Source organism: Vanessa atalanta, chromosome 15, assembly GCF_905147765.1.
Source record: "Vanessa atalanta chromosome 15, ilVanAtal1.2, whole genome shotgun sequence".
In the NCBI taxonomy this organism is placed as follows: domain Eukaryota; kingdom Metazoa; phylum Arthropoda; class Insecta; order Lepidoptera; family Nymphalidae; genus Vanessa; species Vanessa atalanta.
In genome coordinates, this window is record NC_061885.1 from 5067448 (window position 1) to 5092624 (window position 25177).

At 32.9% G+C, this 25177-nt stretch overlaps 1 protein-coding gene across 1 annotated transcript in view; it reads right to left on the minus strand.

Annotated features, from left to right (window-relative positions):
* The window catches only part of LOC125069531, a 67792-nt gene that overhangs the window by 23001 nt on the left and 19614 nt on the right, over positions 1–25177 (minus strand). Inside the window, exon 3 of the mRNA XM_047679051.1 lies at positions 8371–8430. Coding sequence (XP_047535007.1) covers positions 8371–8430 — 60 coding nt within the window. The remainder of the gene's footprint in view (positions 1–8370; positions 8431–25177) is intronic.

The following is a 25177-nucleotide window of genomic DNA, read 5'->3' on the forward strand; positions in this document are numbered from 1 at the left end:
ATATAGATAGTAATCTATTCATAGTTAGTGATGTGATTATTTGCTTTGTTGCTCAACGTGAAACGTGTCTGAAATAATGATTAAACTCATAATTTAAATTTAATGTATTAATTGGATGTCGTAATTAGTTACTTGAATAATATCTAATAAATAGACAAGTAACAATTTCCTATGAGAGTCATCTCTATCTTTATTATTAGACTGTAATATTTATATTCAATGTGTTAATTATAAGTCCATTATATAAACTTGAATGTGTACAAATTTACAAATAACTCAAATATAATAACTCTCCATTTCAAGTAAAAATTCGAAGATATTTTGTTTCATTGCTCAGTTTATGATTTGATCGATAATAATAATTTATTGGCGGAAAAAGTAAATATTACAAAAATAACCTTATATTTATTTACAAACATACAAAAAAATACTTTACAAAATAAGTATGACTATAATTAAATATTACTATTAGCTAAGTACTCTATTTACATGTGGTTATTGTTATAAAAAATACGTCCTTACACCAGTTTGTGCCTAATTATTAGATATGTTTGAATCTGACGATTAATGAACGGTTACAGCGTGATCGTTCTTCAATCACAAGTTAAATCAACTATTCAAAGTCTTAAGACTTTTTTGACTTATGTCTACGAAGCGACGTTATCATATTTAAAAGTCTGTATTCGTATAAGTTGACGTTTTCTGGCATAATTAGGGTAGGGCGGAAACGTACGTTTTAATTGTATGAATATTCAGTTTTTTTTTATTAGATAAGACATTCCCTATAATAAATATTTCAGATATAATTCATATTCTCACATTAAACAGTTACCTAATGTAAGCGAATTACATTTGTGAATCGTTCGAATTTGACACGTCGAGCTCGACGAAATAAACTCTTATCTTTTTTCGTATTTTTAATTTCCAACCATTTGACCGAAAAAAACTATATCAGGCGTTTTTATGTTTGTTTTGCTATTAATATGACATTTCATATTTAGTTTGTGGTTTTAATGGAATGTAATACAAGACAAAATCTAAGATAAATCTTCGAGTACAACAAAGATGCGTTATTACAGAGTAAATAAGCCTATCGTCATATGATATGTTATTTACACTGTTAATACATCGTGTATGTAGTGCTGGTCGAGTTGTTTAAATGTGTGTTCTGAACTAAAGATCGCAAGTTCGAATCTGTAGAGATATATTTAATAAATTGTACGTTTTAGCGCTCAAAGTATGATTAAAGGTTAAGATAGAAAATGCTGTCATTATCCTAATACTATGTTAAAGTCGTCAGTGTGACCGGGAACAATTGGTAAAATGTCGATATTAAAACATGATAAGTATCCGCATAGTATATATTATGCTGAAATTTAAAGATAAGAATTGTGTTTGAGCAATGTTATTCAATATATTTGCTAAATATTTTCGTCATGATCGTCGATGAATATGAAGGGTACAAATTGAGAATTGAATGAATATCTATTGATAAAACTAAGTCGGTTTGGACGAAATGAAAGTAGAACAGGGTTTGTCAACATGGACTGTCAGCTGGCCCCGGCGATAGCGCTTATCGCCTGCGGGACATAGTCCGCTCATTCACAAGCCGCTCCATTCATGCTCCCGCTCCTATCGAGGCAACTTAGCTAACATCGTCTTTAAGACGCTCTACACAAGGTTCACATTACAACGGCGACTATCGGTTTACTTGTACCGGGGGCAGGAGGGCGGGGGTAATGTAGATCGAGGATATCGCGGGGTCAGCGCGGATTGCAGGCGCCCGATAAACGGCGATGGCGTTCGAACAAACGACCCACCAATAAATAATACACAATTGAAATAGACGTGTACTATTAACTTTACTCGCTTTCGGCCCAATTGTCCACAACAAAACGACTCTCCTACTTCCTATCTTTCTTGGTTCATTGTACTTACATAAAACTATTAACAAAGAGTTGTGTGAACCCATGTCCCATTCACTTATTGCGTGCTGGTAGTCAACATGATAAGAACTCATAAATGTTGAAAGACACCACTGATATTATATCATTTTTATTTGTTTATTTCTGATCGGTATTGTTTTTGTGCATTGATATAAGGGTCCGTATTGACCCTTTGATATGTCAATCTATAATAATCATTCGGACTCTCGTATCATACTAGCTTGTTGTCGAAGGTATACGTTTTCGTGACTCGAGATTTTTAAATAATGATTCAGTTTGAATACGTTACACGAATGTTAAACTGTTAATCATTGGTCGATTTTTTTTTAGTCTTCGAATTTATAATTGTATTTGTGTTTTGATATGTATGTGATATTTTCAGATTAATATATGTACATATTTGTCAAAGTTAGTCATCCCGTTAAATTATTTGTTACAGATAAATTGAATCATCAATTATTGTGAAATCATGACACATGTTGCGATTTCCGGGTCCACTTTTTAAGTTCACGGGTTTCGTCCTTGAAGATCTCACAGCGCCATTAGCTATGCGGAATTTAAAACCTTCAGTGATAATGTTTCTGAGAAATCAATAAAAGTCGACAAGATGAGTAATTTCTTACTTTCGGTAAATTTTTAGTGTAGAATGACCTCACTTATCGAAAATATCCATTACATTCATAAATAAAAAGTAACGTAAGATCTTAATCACATTCATCATCTTATTTAACGCACGAGACGTAACGCTCATATTCCCATATCCATACATATAAATTGTTTCGACCGATGCGCAATAACTCTCCTGCCTGCGTAATTCTTTTATCTAATCAAATTGTTTTGAAGCGCAAATGCAGGGATCAGATTTCTACCTGAATGGACCTTAACAAAAACGCTTACGAGGGTGACTCAGCGATTTTATTTCTAACAAGCGCCCATTTAAACGCGTTTGCATTCGACGTTTCTACGGAGGGCTTATCTAGAAGTTAAACACGACAACACCAATAGCGTGCAGAACGTCATAGGCGCCATCATCGCAGAAATGTAGTTATCATTATAAACGATTTGATTACACAGTTTACCGTAATCTTATCCGGTGACCTCTTTTAGAGTCTCCCGTTTCGAAATGGTATCGTAAGCGCCTGTCAATGACGCCAGCAACTGCGCGCTTAAGCCGGCGCTGGTACGTAGTGGTAGCGATAATGGGGTTCCCAAAACATTGCCCTAATTTTGGGTTTGATACCGAGAATCGTTAAATACGCGCTTTATTTTTAACGTTTATTTCTGTTCACTGAGCTAATTACGATATCCTGTAGTTTATGCTGCCAGTTTCAAATGACAAATATTAATTTGTTACCATGAATAAGAATTTACTAATCTATTTCAGTTTGTTTTTCTTCATTACCACAATTTAATCGTTAAATATTTTTAAGTTATATAGAGCAAAGGAATGAAAGGAACAGTCCAGTAACAATTTCATACATTAAAATAAAAAATGATATCACAATTTAATTCAGCGGTAAGATTGAAATGTTGTGGTGTGCAGGCTTCTTATCGGTGTCCTTATTACAAGACGGCGGAAGCGACTCCGACCCGTTCATTCATGTTCTACGTATTTATTTAACACAACTACCTACACTCGCAGATAATGCCTTTTGCCGTTCTAGGGATCCGTACGTAATGGACACTTAAATATATCTTCAGAAATAACCAATTTAACTTATATTTTTAATAAATTTAATTCAGTAAACAGAATAAAAATATTTAAAATTTATAAGAATCTGCGAATTAGGAACTATATGTCGTTTGAGAATGATCTGATGGGTGGGTCGGGTCTATAGAGTGCAGGTTTGTTGAGGAAACGGCGAAGTTCGACAAACCTACAGCTAAAGATAAGGTGTTTGTAGTGTAACCGTCGATGTTTGCTTCCAACCGTCTTAAGTCGAAGAACGGAAGTGGCGGACGGGTGGGAGGGTGGCTAATTGCCGGGTTTCGGGAGGTCGCCCGATAACCCGTGCCGGAAGCCGATAGCACTTTGATATGGTGATGGCGTCCTACTCCCTATACTATGAGCGCCCTCACCTCTATACAAACGACGCCTTATCGCTAACGAAATAAGGGCGCTTTTACGATAAAATGTATCAAAACGCTAGCTCGCCGTACTTAACGGTGCGTCAGAGCTCTTGATGCTTGTTTTATTACCCGGTCGATGGAATTTTTTTTCGATATCGAAGCTCTTGAATTCAAACTACGAAGATATTTTTGAGATAAATGTTAGTTCATTCATGCTGCAAAATAAACGGTAAAATGTATATTTAGAATATCATTTAAAATTATTACGATTGAAGTGGTTTTTAGAGATTATTCGTTTTTGTTATAAATGGCGACATTTGATAAGGATGAATTACAAATACAAACACAGGATTTGAATGCTGGAGTACATGTTGAATATGTTGTGGGAATATTGGATACAAGAAAGTCTTTTTTTTCCACAATGATAACAGAATCTCTATCGTCAATGCAAGTAAAACGATTGTGTGTTTGCTAAATTTAATATTTCGTTTATTAAAAATAATGTTATTATAATTATTTTTTTCTGTGTATATCATTGGTCTGATAGTCAAAAACGTACGGTAAGTAAAGACGCGGACGCTTGTAGTATCTACACTATCGCATACCTACAGGATGTAAATATCAATTTTCCGTAATAAGTACAAGAATATATAATCATGGGAAAAAACCTATCAATAGCAATAATAACATACCTAATTAAAACGGAAACATGCGTTACTTTTAATTTTATTTAATTAAGTTTTATACGTCACACTGATTATTGTATTGGTTTTTTTAAAAATTTACAACTAAATGACTACTACAGAATACTAGATAACTAGTATTCTACATTACTAATTTTTATAAGTAATATTTAAGATGGAGATCAATTGGTCGGGTAAAATAAAAATAATATGAATATTCTTAATTTTAGGAGACGAGGCCATTACTGGTGATATTAGTGTGCTGTATTTATGGTTTGTTTTGTACAGTTTTACAAGGGCGGCAAATTTTTGAAGGGATTTTTACATTCTTAGGCCATTTGCATTTATTTAGTTGATTGTTTAGGATACTATTCATATTTTTGTCTTAATCTCCTGAACAATTAACTTTAAGAAATATTGTTTACAGTTTTCACATATACTCTTATAAAGGTATGTATCGCTTGACAGAATAACTCAATAATGAGATATATAATAATAAAGGAGTCAAGCATTTGGACCATCTGATGTACCTCTGCTGATACACGGCAGTGTAAAAAGTGCCTCACATGATCTCACATCTTATGAGGCTGATAGGACACTGAATTTCTGTTTGGTAGAATAACCAATAAGTAGTAGCTCCTGGGGGTTTGCAACGTTCCAGCTGTTTTGCCGAATCTGATCTGTTTGGTGTTTCTTTTAAACATGGCCTCTTTCTGTAGGTATCCGTGTAGGATCAATATGGTAAAATAACTTAAATACTTTGTATTTTTTTGGTACGGATGAAATAATATGTTAAATTAGTTATTTAATTTTTGATTTCGGTGCAAGGGTACATTCAGATTTAGCTTTGTTAATTTCCTATTGAACTTGATGATGTCCAATTAAAGTGATAATTTGGTAATTTACCCAATAACATACATAATTATTAATTATATTATTTTCTAATTTAAAATAACCGATTCTTAATAACTAACGATATAGTTATCTTCACATTCCGAAGCATTTCTAACGAAAACACAGAATGAGAATGCCACACGTATTATAAAAAACAAAGGAGATTATTATTAGTGGCGTCATGAATCCGCTGGAATTCGAGAGGCGATTAAAAATTGAGTTCATCTCTCTATTTACCCAGTATTGACGTTATTCAGCAGATAAGTGAATGAATTGATTGCTTTGTCGCATATAAAAAAAATCAATTTGTGTCAACGAAAGTCAGGGGGACAAAGGTTGAACGTTTTGTTATCGGGGCCCGTTACAGTTTTGTTTTATTACTCAGCACCTCAATAAATTCGCTCTCAAACATCCGGCGGCCGGTCGGGACACCGATACGGGACAGGGAACTTGGTCACGTACATTACACCATGCTTATACAATTATACGTCGCACTCGAGATGTACTCTATTTAATTACTGCTAACTCATGTTTAGTATTATATCGAATTTTTGGAAATATATTTTTTAACTTAAAATGTTTTTTTTATTTACGCGTAACATTCATAATTCGTTTGTTAATTATTTATTTTTTATCTGAATTTAATAAATGACTTGTGACAATGGACGTAAAGGATCACAAAAAACGAACGTTGATACTTAAATGTATTTGATAATTGTAGAGTTTTAATTTTATTGTCACAGTAATTGTAAATGTCGCGTAATAAATCACTTAGTAATTAATTAATAGTAGCCGACTTTGTTCGATCGTAAGAGAAATATTTTGTTTATAATAACGTATGAATAATAGAGTTTTTTTTCGTGCATTATTACCGTGTTAAGAATTATGGGTGTACTTTATTGCCTACCTTATTTAATAATTATAACGTAAAGTGCCTTGTCGTGTGTGTGTGTGTGTGTGTTTGTTTGTTCGTGCTAGTCTTAGGATTTACTGCGGGAATTACCATTCCGTTTTTTTCCAATTCGATGTATACATTTACCGCAAAGGGTTAAATATATAATTTAGCTAATATTACATATATTTAAGTCGGAAAAAATCTTGTCCTTGAGATGGTCTTGTCTTCGGTAGCTTTGTGTTGTGTGGGTAACATATGAAAATTATGTATCGATATGAGCATTATTGTTCCATTAAGCAGTTCTATAGAAACATATATATATATGAATGTATATGTCTATTAAGTGCTATCCGAACAATGCCAGATGGTTATTAGTTTTTAATACCTACCTAATTTTGCTATGTGTAACAATTATGACGTCATTAATCATTACGTAGCACTGGTGTATATAATTATGTGCATATAAATTTATAGTGTGTCCTTTTCTTTTTTTATTATACCTACTAATAAAAAATGCGACTTTTAATTTGCTGTCACATTTTCCGAGCCTAATATTTAAACCTAAATATCAGTTTGTCCACGTATTCGTTTATTAATGAAATTTAAATAAATAAATAAGTATGATTATCTTTCTTAATATTATGCAACAAGTATAAACGTCAGTACGCGGACAACCAGTGGCGTCATTGAGTCGGTATTGTTTTTATGACTAAGTAACGATAATAAATTAACTAAATTAGAATTAAATTAGCTAAATATTATAATAGAAAAATAAGTCGTTTCACTAATTAAAGTATATCGTAAGAAAACCAAGGGTAAACCTACTTGTAAGACATTTTACTTAAAATAGAGACTTAGAATAGCAGACTCGCAAATGTGCCAAATGTGTGATCATCACCGCCCATAGACCGTGGTACCGTCGTTACTTCTGATTTTCCATAACACAAGTACTTTATCTACTTACATTGGGATCAGAGTAGTGTATGTGATGTTGTCCAATATTTATATTTATTTATATAGACGTTGGTAATAATTATGAAAATTCTTTACGTCGCCAATGCGCCACCGACCTTGGTAACTAAGATGTTTTGTCCCTTATGCCTATAGTTACCTACCACCCTTCAAACCGGCGTACAACAATACAGGGTACGGTTCGCGGTAGAACAAGTGATGAGTGGGTGGTATCTCCCCAGACGCGATTGAACCAAGCTCTACCATCTAAAGTAGGTAAATATGTTCATATTTTAATGTATACACGCTTGTTTGTTACCTACAAGTAGGTTTTATTTCAGATTATATATAAATACGATAATTTAATACAATAAGTGCATTAGCACTAGCAAAGCTGATATAAATACTATAGTATTTTATATACTAAATAGTACTAGCGCTAAGCAATAACATAGGACATACAATACAGCAGATATCTAATGTTCATTTAATTTGAGACGCATTGCTAGACGCAATTGTTATATATTGTTTGTCACGAGCTATGATTTTTAATATATCTTGAATGTTTTAAGATCACAAGTGCATCTCTATTCGGTCGGTGACCATCTTGAATATCTAAGAACAAGAACTTCACGCTTGTCACATAAATAGTTTAAATTTAAATTTTGAAGCGTACTCTGCATTATTATATATATACTAATTTAATATGCCTTATAAGATCTACGAATAGCGCTGTATCTTCTGATAAAAGTTATATCTATATTGGTTTATAAACGAGTATGAATTTTATATACCAAATAATATGCAATAAAACCTCTAATACCTTACTTAGGTACGGTACCTGGTGAACACAATTTGAGGACAATGAGGAATTAAATCAAGAGGACCTCCAAGATAATCTTATTAGATACATAGGGTTATCTTAATTTACCTGAAGCAGGCGAAGGCGGGGATAAGAATGAACGACCCGTAGCAACATTGCGTATAATTCCTGAAACCAAAAAATAAATCAATCAATTTAGCGTTGTAGAAGTTTCAAATTGAGTTCTTTTTTATTTATTGACTGCAGCCTCGACAAAAAAATCGTAAATATAATTAAAAAGATTTAATATCTTACACTTCAATTACAAAGTATTTTTAGTAGGTAGTGAAGGGTATGGAAATTTCATTGCACCATATTTACTATTTAGTATAAGAATATATTTTAACATATAATATATAATTAAAAAACAACGTTGAAAGGTACACACAATAGACTTATTAAAAATAAAGTTTCCGATAATTCCCAGGAATTAACTCAATAAAACGTATTTATTTTTATGCTCAAATCTATGTTACATAATAGCTTGTATAAAGACGTTATTTTTTTTTAATATTATCGTTTTTTTTCTTTCTTTCTTTTCTTTCAATGAGAGCCAGTGCTAAATTGAGAGAACTAAAATATATTTATTTCTCTTTTTTAAATCCACTTGTTAGAAAGAGAGAAATATATTTTGGAAATATTAACAGCTTATTATTACCTATTTTGTAGAAATCTTGTACCGGAGTCTCAGCGCTCTCGTCTACTTTATTAGGTACGTTAAATTTATGAAGTTAAGCCCATCTACTATGTGCAAAAACAGTTCTCAGTTCAGAGATACATTTTCATAGAGTTTTTTTAAGTCTAAGCCGATTAAATGAATATTGCGACGTCTTCCTTCAGTTTGTTGAGATGCCGTGACTGTTACTCTAGTCTTAATGATGTTAGCGAAGACGATGATGAATCTCTTTTGTGGTTATAGTTTTTTGGAGCACTAGTTTTCTACATTACACTAAATTTGGTTTGTAATACAACGGAATTGAAAAGTTTATAAATTAATTTAAGCGGGAGTTACATTGATAACGACTATATGTGTCACTTCTACAAAAAGGTTAATTCTTTAAAGTCCTTAATATTTCAAAACCCCCCGTTAAAAAGAGAAAGATATATATATTTTAAGTTAACTCACTTTACGAATGGTTCTCATTGAACGAAAATAATAATAAAACTAACGCCTTTATACAAATTATTAGATAACTAGCTATTCCACGCGGTTCCAACCCCATGAGTCTAACCGAGCATATATAAAAAATATATTAATTTGGTAATAAATATCAAACAAATCTCAGCTCATTTGTGAGCAAATCAAATATGCTATACGATATACTGATTTGTTTTCTCAATGAAAATACCATTTAATGCGTAAATATATTTTCGAATCGTACTCGTAGATTGTAAGATTAGCGCGTACAAACAAACCATTCTTAAGTTATATATTACTAATACACATTTCGCACAAAATGCTTGTAAAGGACATGTTTTATCGCTCTGAATCAAGTCTCGGCGATCTTTTAAAGCAAGCGAAGAAGTCGTTGTAGCTGCTTCAAGTGGTTCCTGTAACTAAGTACTTCTTTTGTGTCCACTCTCTCCCATTAAATCCCTCTGCTCTATACACGTGTAGGTATACTCTAATGAAAAAACCATTAGGCTGTTACCATTTTTCATACCATTACACGGTTTCAGACCAACATTATTCTGCTCAAACCTATTCTTAACAGTTATGATCTATTGATTTTTTTAAGACTAGTCTTTGTATTAAAAATACATACATACGCGTAATTATAATTTTTATATTGACTAATTTTTGATAGATCTAGACTTGCACGCTGCAAGCGTGCAAGCTAGACAATCATATAGAAAAAATGATGATTTTTCCCGATCTATATCCTAGTTGTCATGATGATTTGCAATTAATCGATTACAATAATTGGATAACGTGATGACGTAGGGACAGCTGCGCAAGCGCCGTCCTTTATATATACGCAGGTGTTCTGCGCTGTTCGACAAAATCAAAAGAACACAACGCGTGCGCGGGAAATACAATTTGCAAAAATATTTATATTTATCACCTGCAATTTAAATTATGATTTCTATTTTTAATTTATGATTTACATTATTTATTCCATAATTCGTCTATGTAAAGCCGACCAGAACGTTAGTAGTCAGAATTAAACATAAAGATAGCATTGTATTGATTTATATCGACTTTTAAATACAAATAAGAAATATTTTTAAATTTCAGAAGTAATTGAGAAATAAATTTTTAAAAATATATTATTTAGGTACATAAAAATGATAGGAAATTAAAATTAAACGTGTATTTTTATTGAGGTATCTATTGTGCGGCGACGAGATTTGTAGAATTGCAATTTTTGTGACTTTAAATTAGACCTCCGTGACAATAAATATGTACATACATATGTATAGCGTAGAGTTACTTAGTTGGCATACTTTTTACTTACTAACATATTGTATGATATGTATTAGTGTTAAGGACGTATGAAGCTAAGCTGAATTAAGACCTTATTGGAATGATTGTTGGGCGAAAATATTATAATCTTGTATAAAGGTCTAGAATGATCTTCTGTCGCTCTTATTATTTAGGTATGTACTTAGTTATTGTATGTACAGAAGCTACTAGAAGCTCTGGGAATTTCTTGCAAATTTCTCAAAGAAATTGGATGTATTCTATTACTTCTACACTAAGTAAATAAACAAATGCAAGAGCTTCATAATAAGTACAGCACAGAATATTATAGAGATTTATTTATGGTGATTGTTTTGATCCCTTGATTTTTGATTTAGTTTTGACCACGTTACAAGATATTATATAAATATCGTACTTCTTTGTGTACACTTTTAATCGCGTAAATATTTGTCATTAATTATTCTATCTTTAAGAAGTGGTTACAGCTTAAGACAAAAAGTTAGTAACCAAGCAATTCTTAATTTCCTAATTCCAAGTAGTTAATTAATTTACACTTTAGAAGAGAGATAAGGAGAGAGATCGATCATAATTTTATGCTCTTAGGATATTATTGACTAGAATACCAAACACTTGCCTACGTTTCATATAATACCGCGTGTACAGACACTGCTCAGATTCAGTCACACCACAATAATGTTCGCAGGAATTCAGATTAGTAGAGCGAAGTAATTGTAGAAACGTATGTATGGTATCCTGTCCGGGTAGGTTCATTAGTTATTCTACCGCTTAACAGCAATATTTATTGTTGTGTTCCGGTTTGAACTGTGTATTCAACAAGGGGCATGACAACTTAATCGTTGTTCCCAAGGGTGATGGCGCATGTCGCATTGTCAACGTCTCCGGTCGCGGGTGACCATTTACCAACAAATGGTCCATTTGCGCACCACCAATATGTTAGTGTAATTAGTACATTATAAGTAGGTACAGACGAGATTCGTCTTCATTAATATTTGAACATTACACGGCCCTACTTTTGACGCTAACGGTCAAAATATAATAATAAAATTGAATATTCATGTGATTATTTTAATTCTAATTTCTAAGCTGTTGAAGCGCTTTCCTAAAATAATCGCTTATCTACAAATCTTGACAAAGCTTGCCCTCGTTCTGAAAGGGGTGGGATTCGACACCTGCCTGACGCTCCACTGCACCAAATGTACGTTTTTCCGTCTCACAAATAGTTCTATTTCAACTACCGAACATTATAAACGGTATAACAATAAAAATACACGTTGAATGAATGTGAGAAAATTAACGAAAAGTCAAAGGAACATTAATTATGAAAATGTACGAAAAGAGAAGGCGTCTTGTATGTAAGTGTTAATTATATAACTTAACCCTTTTGATAACTAAATTAATTCGGTTCATATTGCATTGGATTTCACTAGTTTTAAGATTATATTTAATTTATATTGATTTTGCTACTGAATTCTAAACCAGATCTATGTACATAGCCGATTGACCTGAACTTTTGTTCAAACTTTAGGTGACGAAACAGGCTAGTAGGTACACATATCTGTACGTCTATTGCACAGAGCACAGTATTCATAGAGAAATTAAGTAAAAAGTTGCATTAAACATCTTTAATATTCGTAAATACCCTTTGTACACATTTTATAGCCGGTGCCTAAGTGAGATCTCTTCCTTTAACAATTTACATTGTAATTTCTATAGTTAGTTTCTGCAACAACGGTTACCTGGAAGAGATATTGTGGGCGATAAGGCGTTTTTGCACGGTTTTAAAGTGCCGTTTATCTTTTGTTTGTGTTTTTTTTTGTTATAATTGTATAATAAGTATACCTAACTACAGAAATAAAATAATCACGAATTAATTTGCTTAAGTTATAGCTTTAAAAGTGCTGTGATAATAGCGATGTGATTCTCATATGGGTAGAATACCTACAGGTACCTACCCACATAGATACCCTTAAGCTTGGTATTTTTTTCGAATCGGGCAGAAATAAGTGCTCTTGTAATTATTTTGTGTTCAATACGGATTTTGATTAATTATTGGAAAAAGTAGGTATTTCTTGTTTGAGGTATATAGGTAAGTAGGTACCGCAATGCGCTTAAAAGATTTTCCGGAGGGGAAATTAATTTATTTTGTTTTGTTAAGGAAGTAACAATAAATAACACAAGTCGATATAAATGTCTTTACCAATATTTAGCGCCAGCTAGTTTTAAACATAAAATTTGATATATTACAACTACCTACCTATAAATAAGAGGTAAGTAGATACCTAGGTACCTACCTATAGTGGATTTCATATATAATACAAAAAAGTTTTTGAAGTCTTAAGAACAATAACTAAAATTAATTGACTTAAAAATACTCTTTTTAAATTTTTTTTTTATAATGAATGAATTAATTTTTTATTTGATTTTATATTTATTGTTATATAATAAAATTTATTTATTAGGTAGGTACATTTACATACATATCAAAGATGAAATATATATATTTTTAGTATGTACCAAGCTAGCCTCTTAAGTAGGTAGAGAGAAAAGTTACTACGGTTGTTTTTTCATATACATATATTTTTTAGCTATATTTGAAATATGTTATTAAATAAAAATGAAAAAAAATATGACTTTTTTATATCAATATAATTTTTAATGTCCTCTCTATTTTGCTTTGCAAAAACATATTTTGTACATTTATGAAAACTTATAAACTAGATAGTAATAAGTGTCGAAGTGATAAGCGAAGGTAAGGTCTGCGGGGCGCGGCGGGCGCGGCTCGCACGCCGGCCAATGGGCGCGCTCCGCCCGCGCCGCGCCGCGCACTCTTAGCCGCGGTACACACACGTCCCTGCGGGCTAGCACGAGCTTTCTGTGCAAGTTTAGGGTGCGAGCGCCCCCGCGCACGACTCCAGCCCTCGCCCAAACCAACGCATAGACCCTTCGGGACTCCGAACCACTCCGAAAAAATTGTTGAAACTGCACGTCCGTCATGACGCCCTCCGATCTTTGATTAATTTTCCCGAGAGTTTTATAAAAAAAAATATATCCAATTACCACTGTTTATTATCCCCTCGATATGCGCGATCCGATCGAGTCCTTGCCGGCGACGGGGTTACTACGGAATACTCTAGGATCACGATTATATTTGGTGTCAAAGAGCCTTCTATGGCGCCATACTTAGAATAAAAATTTGATTTTTTAAGATTTATTTTTGTAGAAGTCCCTTCACTGAATATAATAAAAAAGAAAACTTTGCAATAAATGGATCCATTATAGGTATAAGAGGCACCGCGCGGGGCCCGCCCAGGCGGCGCGGCCGGGCGCGGGTGCGGCGGCTTCGATGCGCCCCTCGCTCGACTGTGCTAAGTAAAAAAAATAATCTCGAACCCTGAATATTTTACCTCCATCGGCGAGGCGCAAGCATGGGCATCATGTTTATACTTCGAAAACTATAAAATATTGGTCGATATGCAAAGGAAAATTGTTAAAAATTTTCCGACCGCGCTGCAGCTCTGACGTCAAGAGAGGAGCTCCGGCGGCAGTTGAGTGCACCTAAACTCGATGAAATTACTTGAGAAAATTATCGCTTCCTTCCCCATATCATATTTTAATGGAAAGGGCGACGTTTATCGTAAAAAAATATTTTTTCGTAGAGCGATAGAGGCGGCGGCCGCGCCACGGGGTAGGTAGAGATCTTCCGAGAATGGTGCCTTTATTCGGAGAATTGTTAAAATCGACACTCTAAATGCATTTCGTAGATAACATTTGAACGGTAAAAATACGTAAAATCGTGCGGGACTGCACGCGTCCCGCGATGTGCCGCGCTCGTAGGAGTCCTAATGAATAATTGAATCTATTCACGTACCTGCGGAACAAAAATTGTACACTACGGCGACAAATTTCGGTATAAATGAGAATTAAGAAAATATATTACTTAGATTGTTATTGCATTGATTCTCTTACTAATATCACTCTAATAAGTAATTAATCATTAAAATTAAAAATAATAATCAATATTTTTTTTAATTATTTTGATTAAAAATAATTCAAAGATAAGGTAGGACAATATAATATCCTAATTGCATAATTATTATATTTTTTTAATAAAAAAATGTTAAAAACATTTTTTACAGGATTTTGTTTTTTTTTTATTTTGTGAAACTGTGGTAAGTCATTCGTGTAAAGGCCCAGTGATTATGACTATGATGTCTTAATTAATTATAATTATCTATGGGTATCTTATTATGACTTGTATTAAGATAGAAACAAATTTACATACATGCAGCACTGATTAAATAAATATTGTTTATTATTTTTTACTAGCTTAACTAAATGTATTTCCGGTAAATTAAATGATATGTTTCATTCAAAAGTAAAGTTATGTACCTACTTTGATTTATTATCTGTACATAAAAAAAGATAAAGGTGTTTAAAAATAGCAAAGATGGACCAGTGGTTAGAATGCGTGCATCTTATCCGTTGAATTCTGATTCAAACCCAGAGCACCATTGAATTTCCATTTGCTTAATATATATTATCTTTCATACTAAAATTCATTCATTCCCAGCGGTGAAATAAAACATCGCGAGGAAACCTGCATGTGACTATTTTCAATGAAATTGGTGGAATTTACTCCAAACCTTCTAAAAGGGAGAAGGAGCCTCAGACGAGTATTGGATTATTTACAGACTTTATGCAAGAGTATGAAATATAACTTTTAATAAAATATTACATTTATTATTTATTATTATTTACGTTGCAACATTATAAAATATATATATATATATATATATATATATAAATATTTGTTGATATGTTTCTATAATCAATTGAATAAATAAAGTAAATTATATGTTTTTATATATTTTGTATTAAAGTACCTTACCGACATATACAGTAACAATTATACGTATGTAGGTATAAAGGAGGTTAGTTACTAAAATGATATCCTAAGGTAAGGTATCCTAGGTATATTTAATGAATCTTTCAAAATTGTTATTAATGTTTTTTTTCTGGAAAAAAAATCCTATGTATTTACGTTTATTGGAAGTAGATTTCTTAATAAAGACAAAAATGAAATAATGATCTAATGAAAGAAGCCTCCAAGAACGATTATTAAGTATGTGCAAACATACGTAAGAAAACTAGGTACATAATAGTTGAAATTAAAAAATGTCATTTTCATCGTTACTTGGGAAGTTCGTTAATTACAAATATGGTAATTAAGTAAGAGTTTTATTACCGTCCTTGGCTTCCCCGAGGGAAGCGAAGGGCGGAAATAGAGTGAGGCACACGTGTGCCGCATGCGCCGATAACGATGGTACTCCACCACCATCGACGTTTGACACCACGCGACTGAACCCTAGACTCTATCACGAACCCATAAGAATCATAATTCGCAAGCAAGCGTTTCGTTGACAATTAGAGCGCGAGTCGGCATAGTTTAGTGGCATAGGAAAAATATAAATTCGTTGTAACCGGGTAAGTACAGGAAAATGACACCGTTAGGAGTTGCACGTGGAAGGGAGTTCCGAGTAACGCAAGTAGTACTCGCCCGCGCCTATCGCTTGAAATATTACCCACCTAGTTAACAATACTGAACTGGATCATATTTTCCTCCTTACTTATTTATTTCATATATACAGCAAATAAAGTCACGTTAATGCATATTGTCGAACGAACTGGTACGTTCATTTTGATTTGAATTAACGATACTAAGTAAATCTTACAATGGAGAGTGCCGCAATTTTAAATTAATTATTTTTTAATAAAATAAATTTAACAAACAATACAATTTGAAATTTTTTGCTGTCTTTACTCTCAGAGTCACGCACACTAAGACCTCTTGTAAGCACCAGTTACTCATACAAATGCACTGCGATAATAATTTAACGAGGGGAGGGCGCGCCTTCGTGAGTGAATAGATTTATACGGTATTACCAATTATTGTATTTTCCTTATATATCGTTTTTGTAAGCGCAACTTGTTATCCATGTACAGAATTATTACTTTCATAGATATATTTTAGTCATTCTTTCTCTGTTATTGTCCAATAGCCATTATTTAATATGGACTCCTCATTCCCGTCCTTAGAGAATTTGATTAGGTATAATATAATAATGTTTTTATCGGTATACAATACACATAAAGAGGCCCAGAACCGCTAAACTAGGAGGTACCTTAGGGGCAGATGACTTCCCAATCAGTACTAACCTTTCTTAGACTTATAATTAAGTTTTTTACTATTCTTTATATAGAACTTCGCTATCATAATTACTGATATAATTTAAAAAAAATAACAGGAAGAATGCGTCGAAATCACGACGACGACTAAAATAATTTCTTAATTTCATAATAGATCTGTTAAACCAAATTGAAGAATGTTGGCATTATAACTACAAAAAAAAAAGTGTCTACGTAGTTAATCATTTTTATAGATATTGACGTTATGTATTACTAGAAGCCTGGCTTTGTTGGTGTCCGTTTACCATCCAATGAGTGCCACGCTCTCCTATTTATTGTACCGCCAAACCGCGATAATTGTTATTGATGTTTACTATTTTTAATGACGAATGAACCCAAGTTTATTACAGGCACGAGGAACGTAACTTAGATCCTGTGGGTGCCGGTTACATTGACGGTGTAAGAAGGGGTTTATACCCCTTATGCACACGTACTTATATGAAGAAAACTCAAAATCAAACAATTTCAAAACGTTACGTTTGTCAATTTAATATTTCCAACGATCGGATACATTGCAATGATTTGTTTTTTTTTTTATTTATGATTGTGTAAAAGTATTTAATACACATTAGTGTATACTACAAGATCGAGTGTATAGCTTAATGTAAAGAAATTAAAAAAAAAATTGACATGTTATTTGATTTTAATGGAATACTAATCATGTTGTAATTACATATAATTAAATGTGCAATTAATTTGTTTAATCATCTATGCTAATCTATCTCTAAATATTTAAAGACTGTAATCTTTGTTGGTAGTTCAATAATAACTTATATTAATAATAAATATTATTCTAATACACACACGTAGGTATGTAGACGATATACAAAAGTAAATGATGTGTACTTATTAAATGCTAGAGCTGTGTATGTCTGTAGTTAACGACCATGTTTGTTGAAAAATTCAAATAAAGCATTTATATATTTTTATTTACATTTTATTTAATTAATAAATATCATCTCTCGCGTATTTCATTTTAAAACGAGTGTTGATAATGTCGGCCGGTTTTATCGAAGTGGCTATTTTATATTAATTCGTCCACATTCCTTACAAACTACTCGAGATTACGAATAGTTTATTTTAAATGATAACACCGTAAACTTTTGTATACCGACTGCCTACTTGGGAGTTTTGAAATATTACATTTTTATTGGACTCAAATTCCTTAGACATTAGACTCTATAATGTTAAATTTTAATGAATGACAACACCTACGGTTTATGGAAAAAAAATGTGATTGAGAGATTGAAATTTGTCGATTGAGATGTAATAAATGCCTTCTTTCATTTGATTTTAGATTCATTCATTTCTTTGATTAGAACATAAATAATATATACATATTTGCTCGTAGGAAGTCAACATGTCAGTATGTATCTGATCCGCAAATTTTTATTTGTCGTAAAAAGCTAAAAAGAACGACAAGGGATTTGATGAGGGAGATTGGAGAGGTACAAGAGTTCTTCTTTACATTTTAAGGTATATGTAATTATAATAGTTTAGGCTGTATTTTGTTAATAATCAGACATTCACATTGCCTATAATAAATTCTGTACTACAGAGATTTATTATGACATTGTCCGATATGTTTATGATATGTACCTATTTATATATTTAATTCTGCGGCATATTCTGCATTGAATATGAATACATTTTATTTGTATTTAATTCCTAACTTTGTACTAAGTCCATGAAGGATGCTACCATAGATCTCGCATTGGTCGTTCCAAAGTAGATTTAGAAAATAGGGTTGTAGATGTTTATAGGACTGTTAGTTGCCCCGAAATTGAAAGTTCAGTAACTAAACTATTTCCGGTATTATTTCATTGAAGGGAGAAATATATGTTTGCTCACTTTGTGCTGTTAGATATATATTATATGCTGTTAATTTAGCTATCCAAGAATGACTGCTATGGCTGAAATCGGCCAGGAGCCATTAGCACTAATAGTTATTACTTACAAACATCTAATTACTAAATAATAATAAGTAAATAATAATTTTATACATATTATATGAATGAACGGTTGCAGAAGGAAGGTTTAGTAGTAAAAACGGTTTAAAAAAAAGTTTCTCAATAAGTTCCAGTGAATAACGTTGTCCTACCTTTTTCGCGCCGGTTCTGGCGCCGACAAGAATGGTGGCGCTTGCTTACAAAGCTTTAAGAAAAAAATGCTGTCCGGGTGTTAAGAATAGAATAGCGAGATAAGACTTATCTTTTATCACGTGTTTTTAATCGAGTTTAAAAAAAGAACAATCTCAGCTTTACTTGGTATTTTAGTAGGATTTATGCAACATAGTCTTTAAAAGATATAGATATTTCAAAAACAAAAAACAATTGCCTATGATAAGTATACATAATAATGTTTTCATTTATAAATGATGTCAATTAATTTGTTTTATCCTTCTTTTATAACAACATATTTGTATAACGGACTTTAATTAAGACTGATGTTTCTCGGTAAGGCAAAAGTATCATTCAAATTATAATATTTAATATATATTGTCTATGTTGATATAGATATCCGCCTTTTTATTTATTTTTATTATTTAGTAATAAACCCCAAATGTCCTACTGCTGAACAAAGGCATCCAGCGCTTTAGGCAGGTAGCCAGGCATCTCTTGTCACGTTTGTGGCTTACTCGACCCTGCTACACCAATTGTGAGTTGGTGCGTACTTACTAATTTATTTCATTAGTTTTATATTACAGTAATATTTTATTTTAATTTATTTATTTTCGTGTATTTATTACAACGCAGCGAAGCGAGTAAGTTGTATATCATACAGTTGTATTAAAAATTCAGTACATTTCTAAGAACGATTGCAAACAATTTTTAAAAGTACCTAATTATTTGATGTACCTAACTACTGTTACCCTAATTAATTGGAATCATTCATTTATAATTAAAATAATCATCAATAAAATAATTTTGTACATAGCTGTAAGATAGTATTACATAGATATAAACTATGACAGAGTTAAGAATTAACAAATTGTTCCAAGTAGGCTCCCATATCTTTTAAGAAACTTCGAAGAGTCATTTAACAAAATTAAATTAAATATCAGGTTACCGCCGTTTTGGTATTACCGAGAAGAACCGGCAAGAAACTCTGTAGTCATTCTTGCACTATTTGAACTATGTAGATAAATTACATACAATCAAAATTCTATTTATATCAAGCATAAATTTTTAGGAATTCTAATTATGATTTTTTTTAAATGTAATATGTCCTTTAATGTTTTTTTTTTTTAATAAAAATTTTAGTAAATTTATCCGTGGTGTTTTGTGATATACAGTCAGAAACAGTTGTTAAGAGTAATTTATAAATCTTTATTTAGTTATATGTGTATAGGATAAGATAGGGCATTGTTTGTGGGAATTTTTCTTGATTGAGGATATATTGTTTTTTTTTTAAATATCTAAATCGTTTAAAGACTATGTTGCATAAATCCTACTAAAATACCAGTATTATACGAACGATGAAAGAAAAAAAAAATTAAACTCGCTAAAGACATAGGAAAATTAATATCATAAGGATATTTAATCAAATCAATGTGATAGTGTGTGTGTAAGTGGGCATTTAATATACAGATTTATTTTGTATTTATTTTAAAATTTAGGAATTATATCAGTTAACACGTTAGCCACAACACGCCATACTGTTGATTATAAATATTATTGCATTACAATATTATAAAACAAAATATATAGTGAAAATTAAATTCCGCGTATCTCTGTTTATCTGTTGATAAAAATTACAATACCTACAATTGTTATCGAATGTAGTTTTTAGGTAGCTACATTAAACGTCTATATCACGGTATCTAAGCTGTAAATGTTCCGACTGGATACGATAAAGATACCAATCATGTCTAAGAAAATAGATTCTAAAAATATTTTACTCTGATATTGCTAGTTCCCGCCTACCAGATTCGATAACATAGTGAACCGAACCCTTGGACTGATTTCTTAAAATCAATTTATAATTTAAAACAAAAGAATATTAAATTTTATATTAGATATATGTAAAAAAAAAATTGTGAGTTTTTTTATAGTTCATTGAAGTCGTTTTAATGATCAGTAAGTTTGTCCGAAAAACAAATTAATTTGACAGTTACGCCGCATTTATTAAATATGTGTATATTTTGAAAATTTTATAAAATAATTATCTTATTTCAAGCGTTCGTAAAGAAAATTTTAAGATTGTGCTGGACTATGTGTATTAATACAAATTTATTTGATATTTTTTGGTTCAATATAAAATTATGCCGCCTTTATAACTCGATTTAAACATTTATAATATTCTTACATTTTATTAGTGTTAATTTCGTTCTATGTTTTTTATAGTTTACGTTATAAAGAGTTTTTATTGTCAATAGTAATAATAAATTTGGCCAGATGACATTCCTAGCGGTTTTAGAAATTATTTGGGCCAAATTCACAGGTACATTGAACAGTTAGTTTTTTCTAATCGTTTGGCAATTGGTACAAAAGCACGCGCACGCCGACTGCCTACTTGGGGCCGCTGGGGTACAACGCAACCGACGGACACGCCTCCGCCGACCGACACGTCCTTAGCCACCATTTACAAACACATCATTATAAACTTCGACAATCATATTATTATATTAACATGCAACTTTTAAACATACTCCCAATTTAAAGCAGAAATTCGTCTTTCCTTCATAACCTCACGCACACATGAGTGCCGGTTTCGCGCGTTGCACACATGCAAAATCGTGCTGCGTATGATGGATATAATAATGGATGGCCAGGAATATACATTGCGTTGTGAGAAACGAAACCGTGTGTTAACGTGCCGAGCAGTGGATTCGAGAATGTAGATAATGGCGTATCGCACGCCGATGGTGTGCGGCGCTTGCGCATGTGAGCGTATGGTTCGCCTGTGTGTATGACCGCACATGAATGTGTGTAGCAGTGTATACAGTTAGCGAGGTGTGCGTGCGGCCCACCAACGAGGTTATCAATCTTTAATGAGTCGCTTATTATTACTATTTTAAAAAATACGCGTTTGCGCACCTCGTTCATGAATCTATAGTGATTAGGTAAATTGTACAATGAAGTTACTGTACACTAGCACACCGGTAATATAATTATTCTATTACATGTTCCCCCGCCTCTAGCGAGTATCTAAAGTTAGCAACGGCACTACGTCCATTATTCTCGTAATCACTTGAAGTTTATTCGTATTAATTAGCAAGTATATTTAATTGTATGTAAGTGGTTAACATTTATAAAACGACTTCTCGTATTAAAAATGAATACGGCACGGAGTTGATTTGTTACGGTTGCTTTACTTGAACTAAATAACGGCAGTTGGAACAGTCACGTGGATACGGGCTCGGGGACCGATAGCTCCGTTAATAGCCGTTTGGTTAACATTGTACAGGAGCGAACGTACGCCTCGGCGTTGCCTTTATTCGTATAAAAACCTATTGTAATCAAAACTTCTTGACATGTGAACTGACGGACCGATGTGATGCAACGCTTTACGAAATTGCAAATATTCTGATGGGAAATGGAAATGTCATAATTTTAACATCAACGAATTTTATGTATTAATTTTATATATTTGTAATACTTGCAATGAACTAACTCGAATACACAACTAGCGGTTGTTAGAAATATTCATTAACCTCAGCAGAGCAGTCTCTAGGTAATAAAATCTATCAGTTCAAGTTCAATTACATCTGTCCCGTGTTACATTCCATTCCATTTCACTCAGTGGAAGCGGACACATAGTCAGATCCTACTAAGTAAGCGTTCCCATATTTGTTAGAGATCAACATAAACTGGTCACAAACACAAGCGTTTAGCTATACTCAACTTTGTTTTTAAATTAGGCACAGTTTTTCAAATTTTGTTTTCTACTTGTAACAGGTGAATGCATAAATGATATTTTTATTTAAATGAAATTTTTAAAAAATCATAATTCAATAAACGGTAAGCAAACTAAGTCGAACTTAATAGATTAATATAAGCCGTGTGTTCCTAATTTAAATTAACATTCGTCTATCAGATTAATGAATACTCAAGCAAGTTGTAACATGACAATGGCGCGTTATATATGGCCGGTGCAGTGCGCTGCCGGGAGCGCGGAGCGGTGCGGCGCGGTGCGGTGCGGTGCGGAGCGGCGGCACGGCTCGGCGGCCGGCGGAGGAATGCAACAGGTAACCGATTCCAGGAAGGCCGCGGCCCGTTACCGTGCCGAATATCTCCAGCAGTCAAACGCGCCGACAAGTGCGGCGGCCACTTGCGACAACACCGTGCGATGCACCGGACCCCCCGCACCCCGCCCCCACCGCCGCTGCATTCCAAACGACATTGAGTTAGAAACCAGTCGAGCGATCCCGCCGCATTCTATCTGCACCATCCGGACCTTCTTCACCTAAAATTCATCGGTTGTACATTCGATATGAATTCCACGAAGGCGTCTACAACGATTTTTTGGGTTCACCATTTTGGTAACTCATGACCGGCGACGTAGAAGCGTGCAGTTTGCAGTACGAAAACCGAATCATGTCCTTATCTCAAAAATGCGCATCGAGATAAGCGAAGGCTTAGCCACCGAGAGATGTTTATTCTATTTACGGCGACACTTGAAACTACCCTCTTTACAATAATAAAAATATTTTATGAGCATAGCAGCCCTAATTTTTTATGCTCTTCTATTTTAATCAGATTGTTCAATTCCGAGCCCCTATATCGACGTTGACAGCACAATTGCTAGATTCTCATGTGAAGTTAACTGTTTAAGTATGGGGCACACCCTCACCCTCGACTGCGCACGCGCACGCCACTGCGTCTATAAATAAATAGCTTCATTCAAGCGCTATGATATTATGCATCTGGAGTGCAACTTATCTTTCTACTATTTCCTGTAATCTTGTATCCTTACAATGTTTGTCTATTTGATAAAGAGTTTTCTGCAATTCATAATTATCAATCAATAAATGATTGAAACTTGACTCAATGTTGAAATGTCGTATTTTTCTCTGGACGTTTCTTTCATACCTATATTTAGATTAATTCGTTGAGTTTGTGTTTATATTTGTAATCCATTACATAAGACAGATGCAATACTCAGCTTTCAACAATTTAATCTTACTATGTTCTAAAGTAAAACCGACAAACGTTTGAAACAGCCTCAAATTGAAGTATTTTATAATAGTATAACACACTTATAATAAAATATGGCATGATAACATTTTATAAACGCCATTCACCTATTTTATGAAACAAAAGTACAATCATTCATAGCGAAGAACGACGGAACGGGTTCATTCATAAATAGGTATTCGTTGGTTCGAAGGGGCAAAAAATCGAGGCAGTCTTGGACTCAAATGTGTCTCCTAATAGTCGTGAGTGGGAGTCGATAGAAACACGCACTGACAGATGACTCCGCTAAGTTCCGACTTGCCAGATGTGGATGTACAGACAGAAAAACAAACAGTGCTATTCGATTAAGAGGGCGCATCCGATTCGATAACTATATAACTATTTTAAGATCCTATGATTAAAGGCTACCGGTATAATAGAGAATTTATTTAAACTTTTAATTATTATTCACAATCCTGATCGGAAAAATATACCAAATCTCGTAGCATCTATACACAATATTTCATACTTAACCTTCCTTACTTTTTGATCAACGTATGTAAAAAGTCTCCTTAATTCGCCATAGTTTTGTACATTAGCCCAATAAATAAATAATATTCCTTATACGAAAATTTCTCTTGATTTTATATAAAATTGCATTTTATTTAAAAAAATTATGACAATAATGATCATTGTCAGTTATGAGTTGCGTACTTTTTACTCACTCAATGCACAAATATGAACAGTAGGTTGTAGTTATTAAATACAGTATATTTAAAATAATATCAATCAACGTATAGAAGTATCAAATGGGGTATTTTATATGACGACACGAATACGAATAGATACGAATGTGAAATTCGCCATAAATTTTTGCCGACCGTACAAGGCATTCATGTGATAGGGTTGTCTCCGGGCGACTCTAGGCCAGTGGTTTTACACATGGTTAGCCGTTTGCAGGAAACAGTATTTTTTGAATATTTTTTTTAGTCTTTGTGTCTTTTATTTAGTTGTTCAAATGACATTTGTGTTGAACATAATTTTGTCGTTTGCTGTAATAATATAA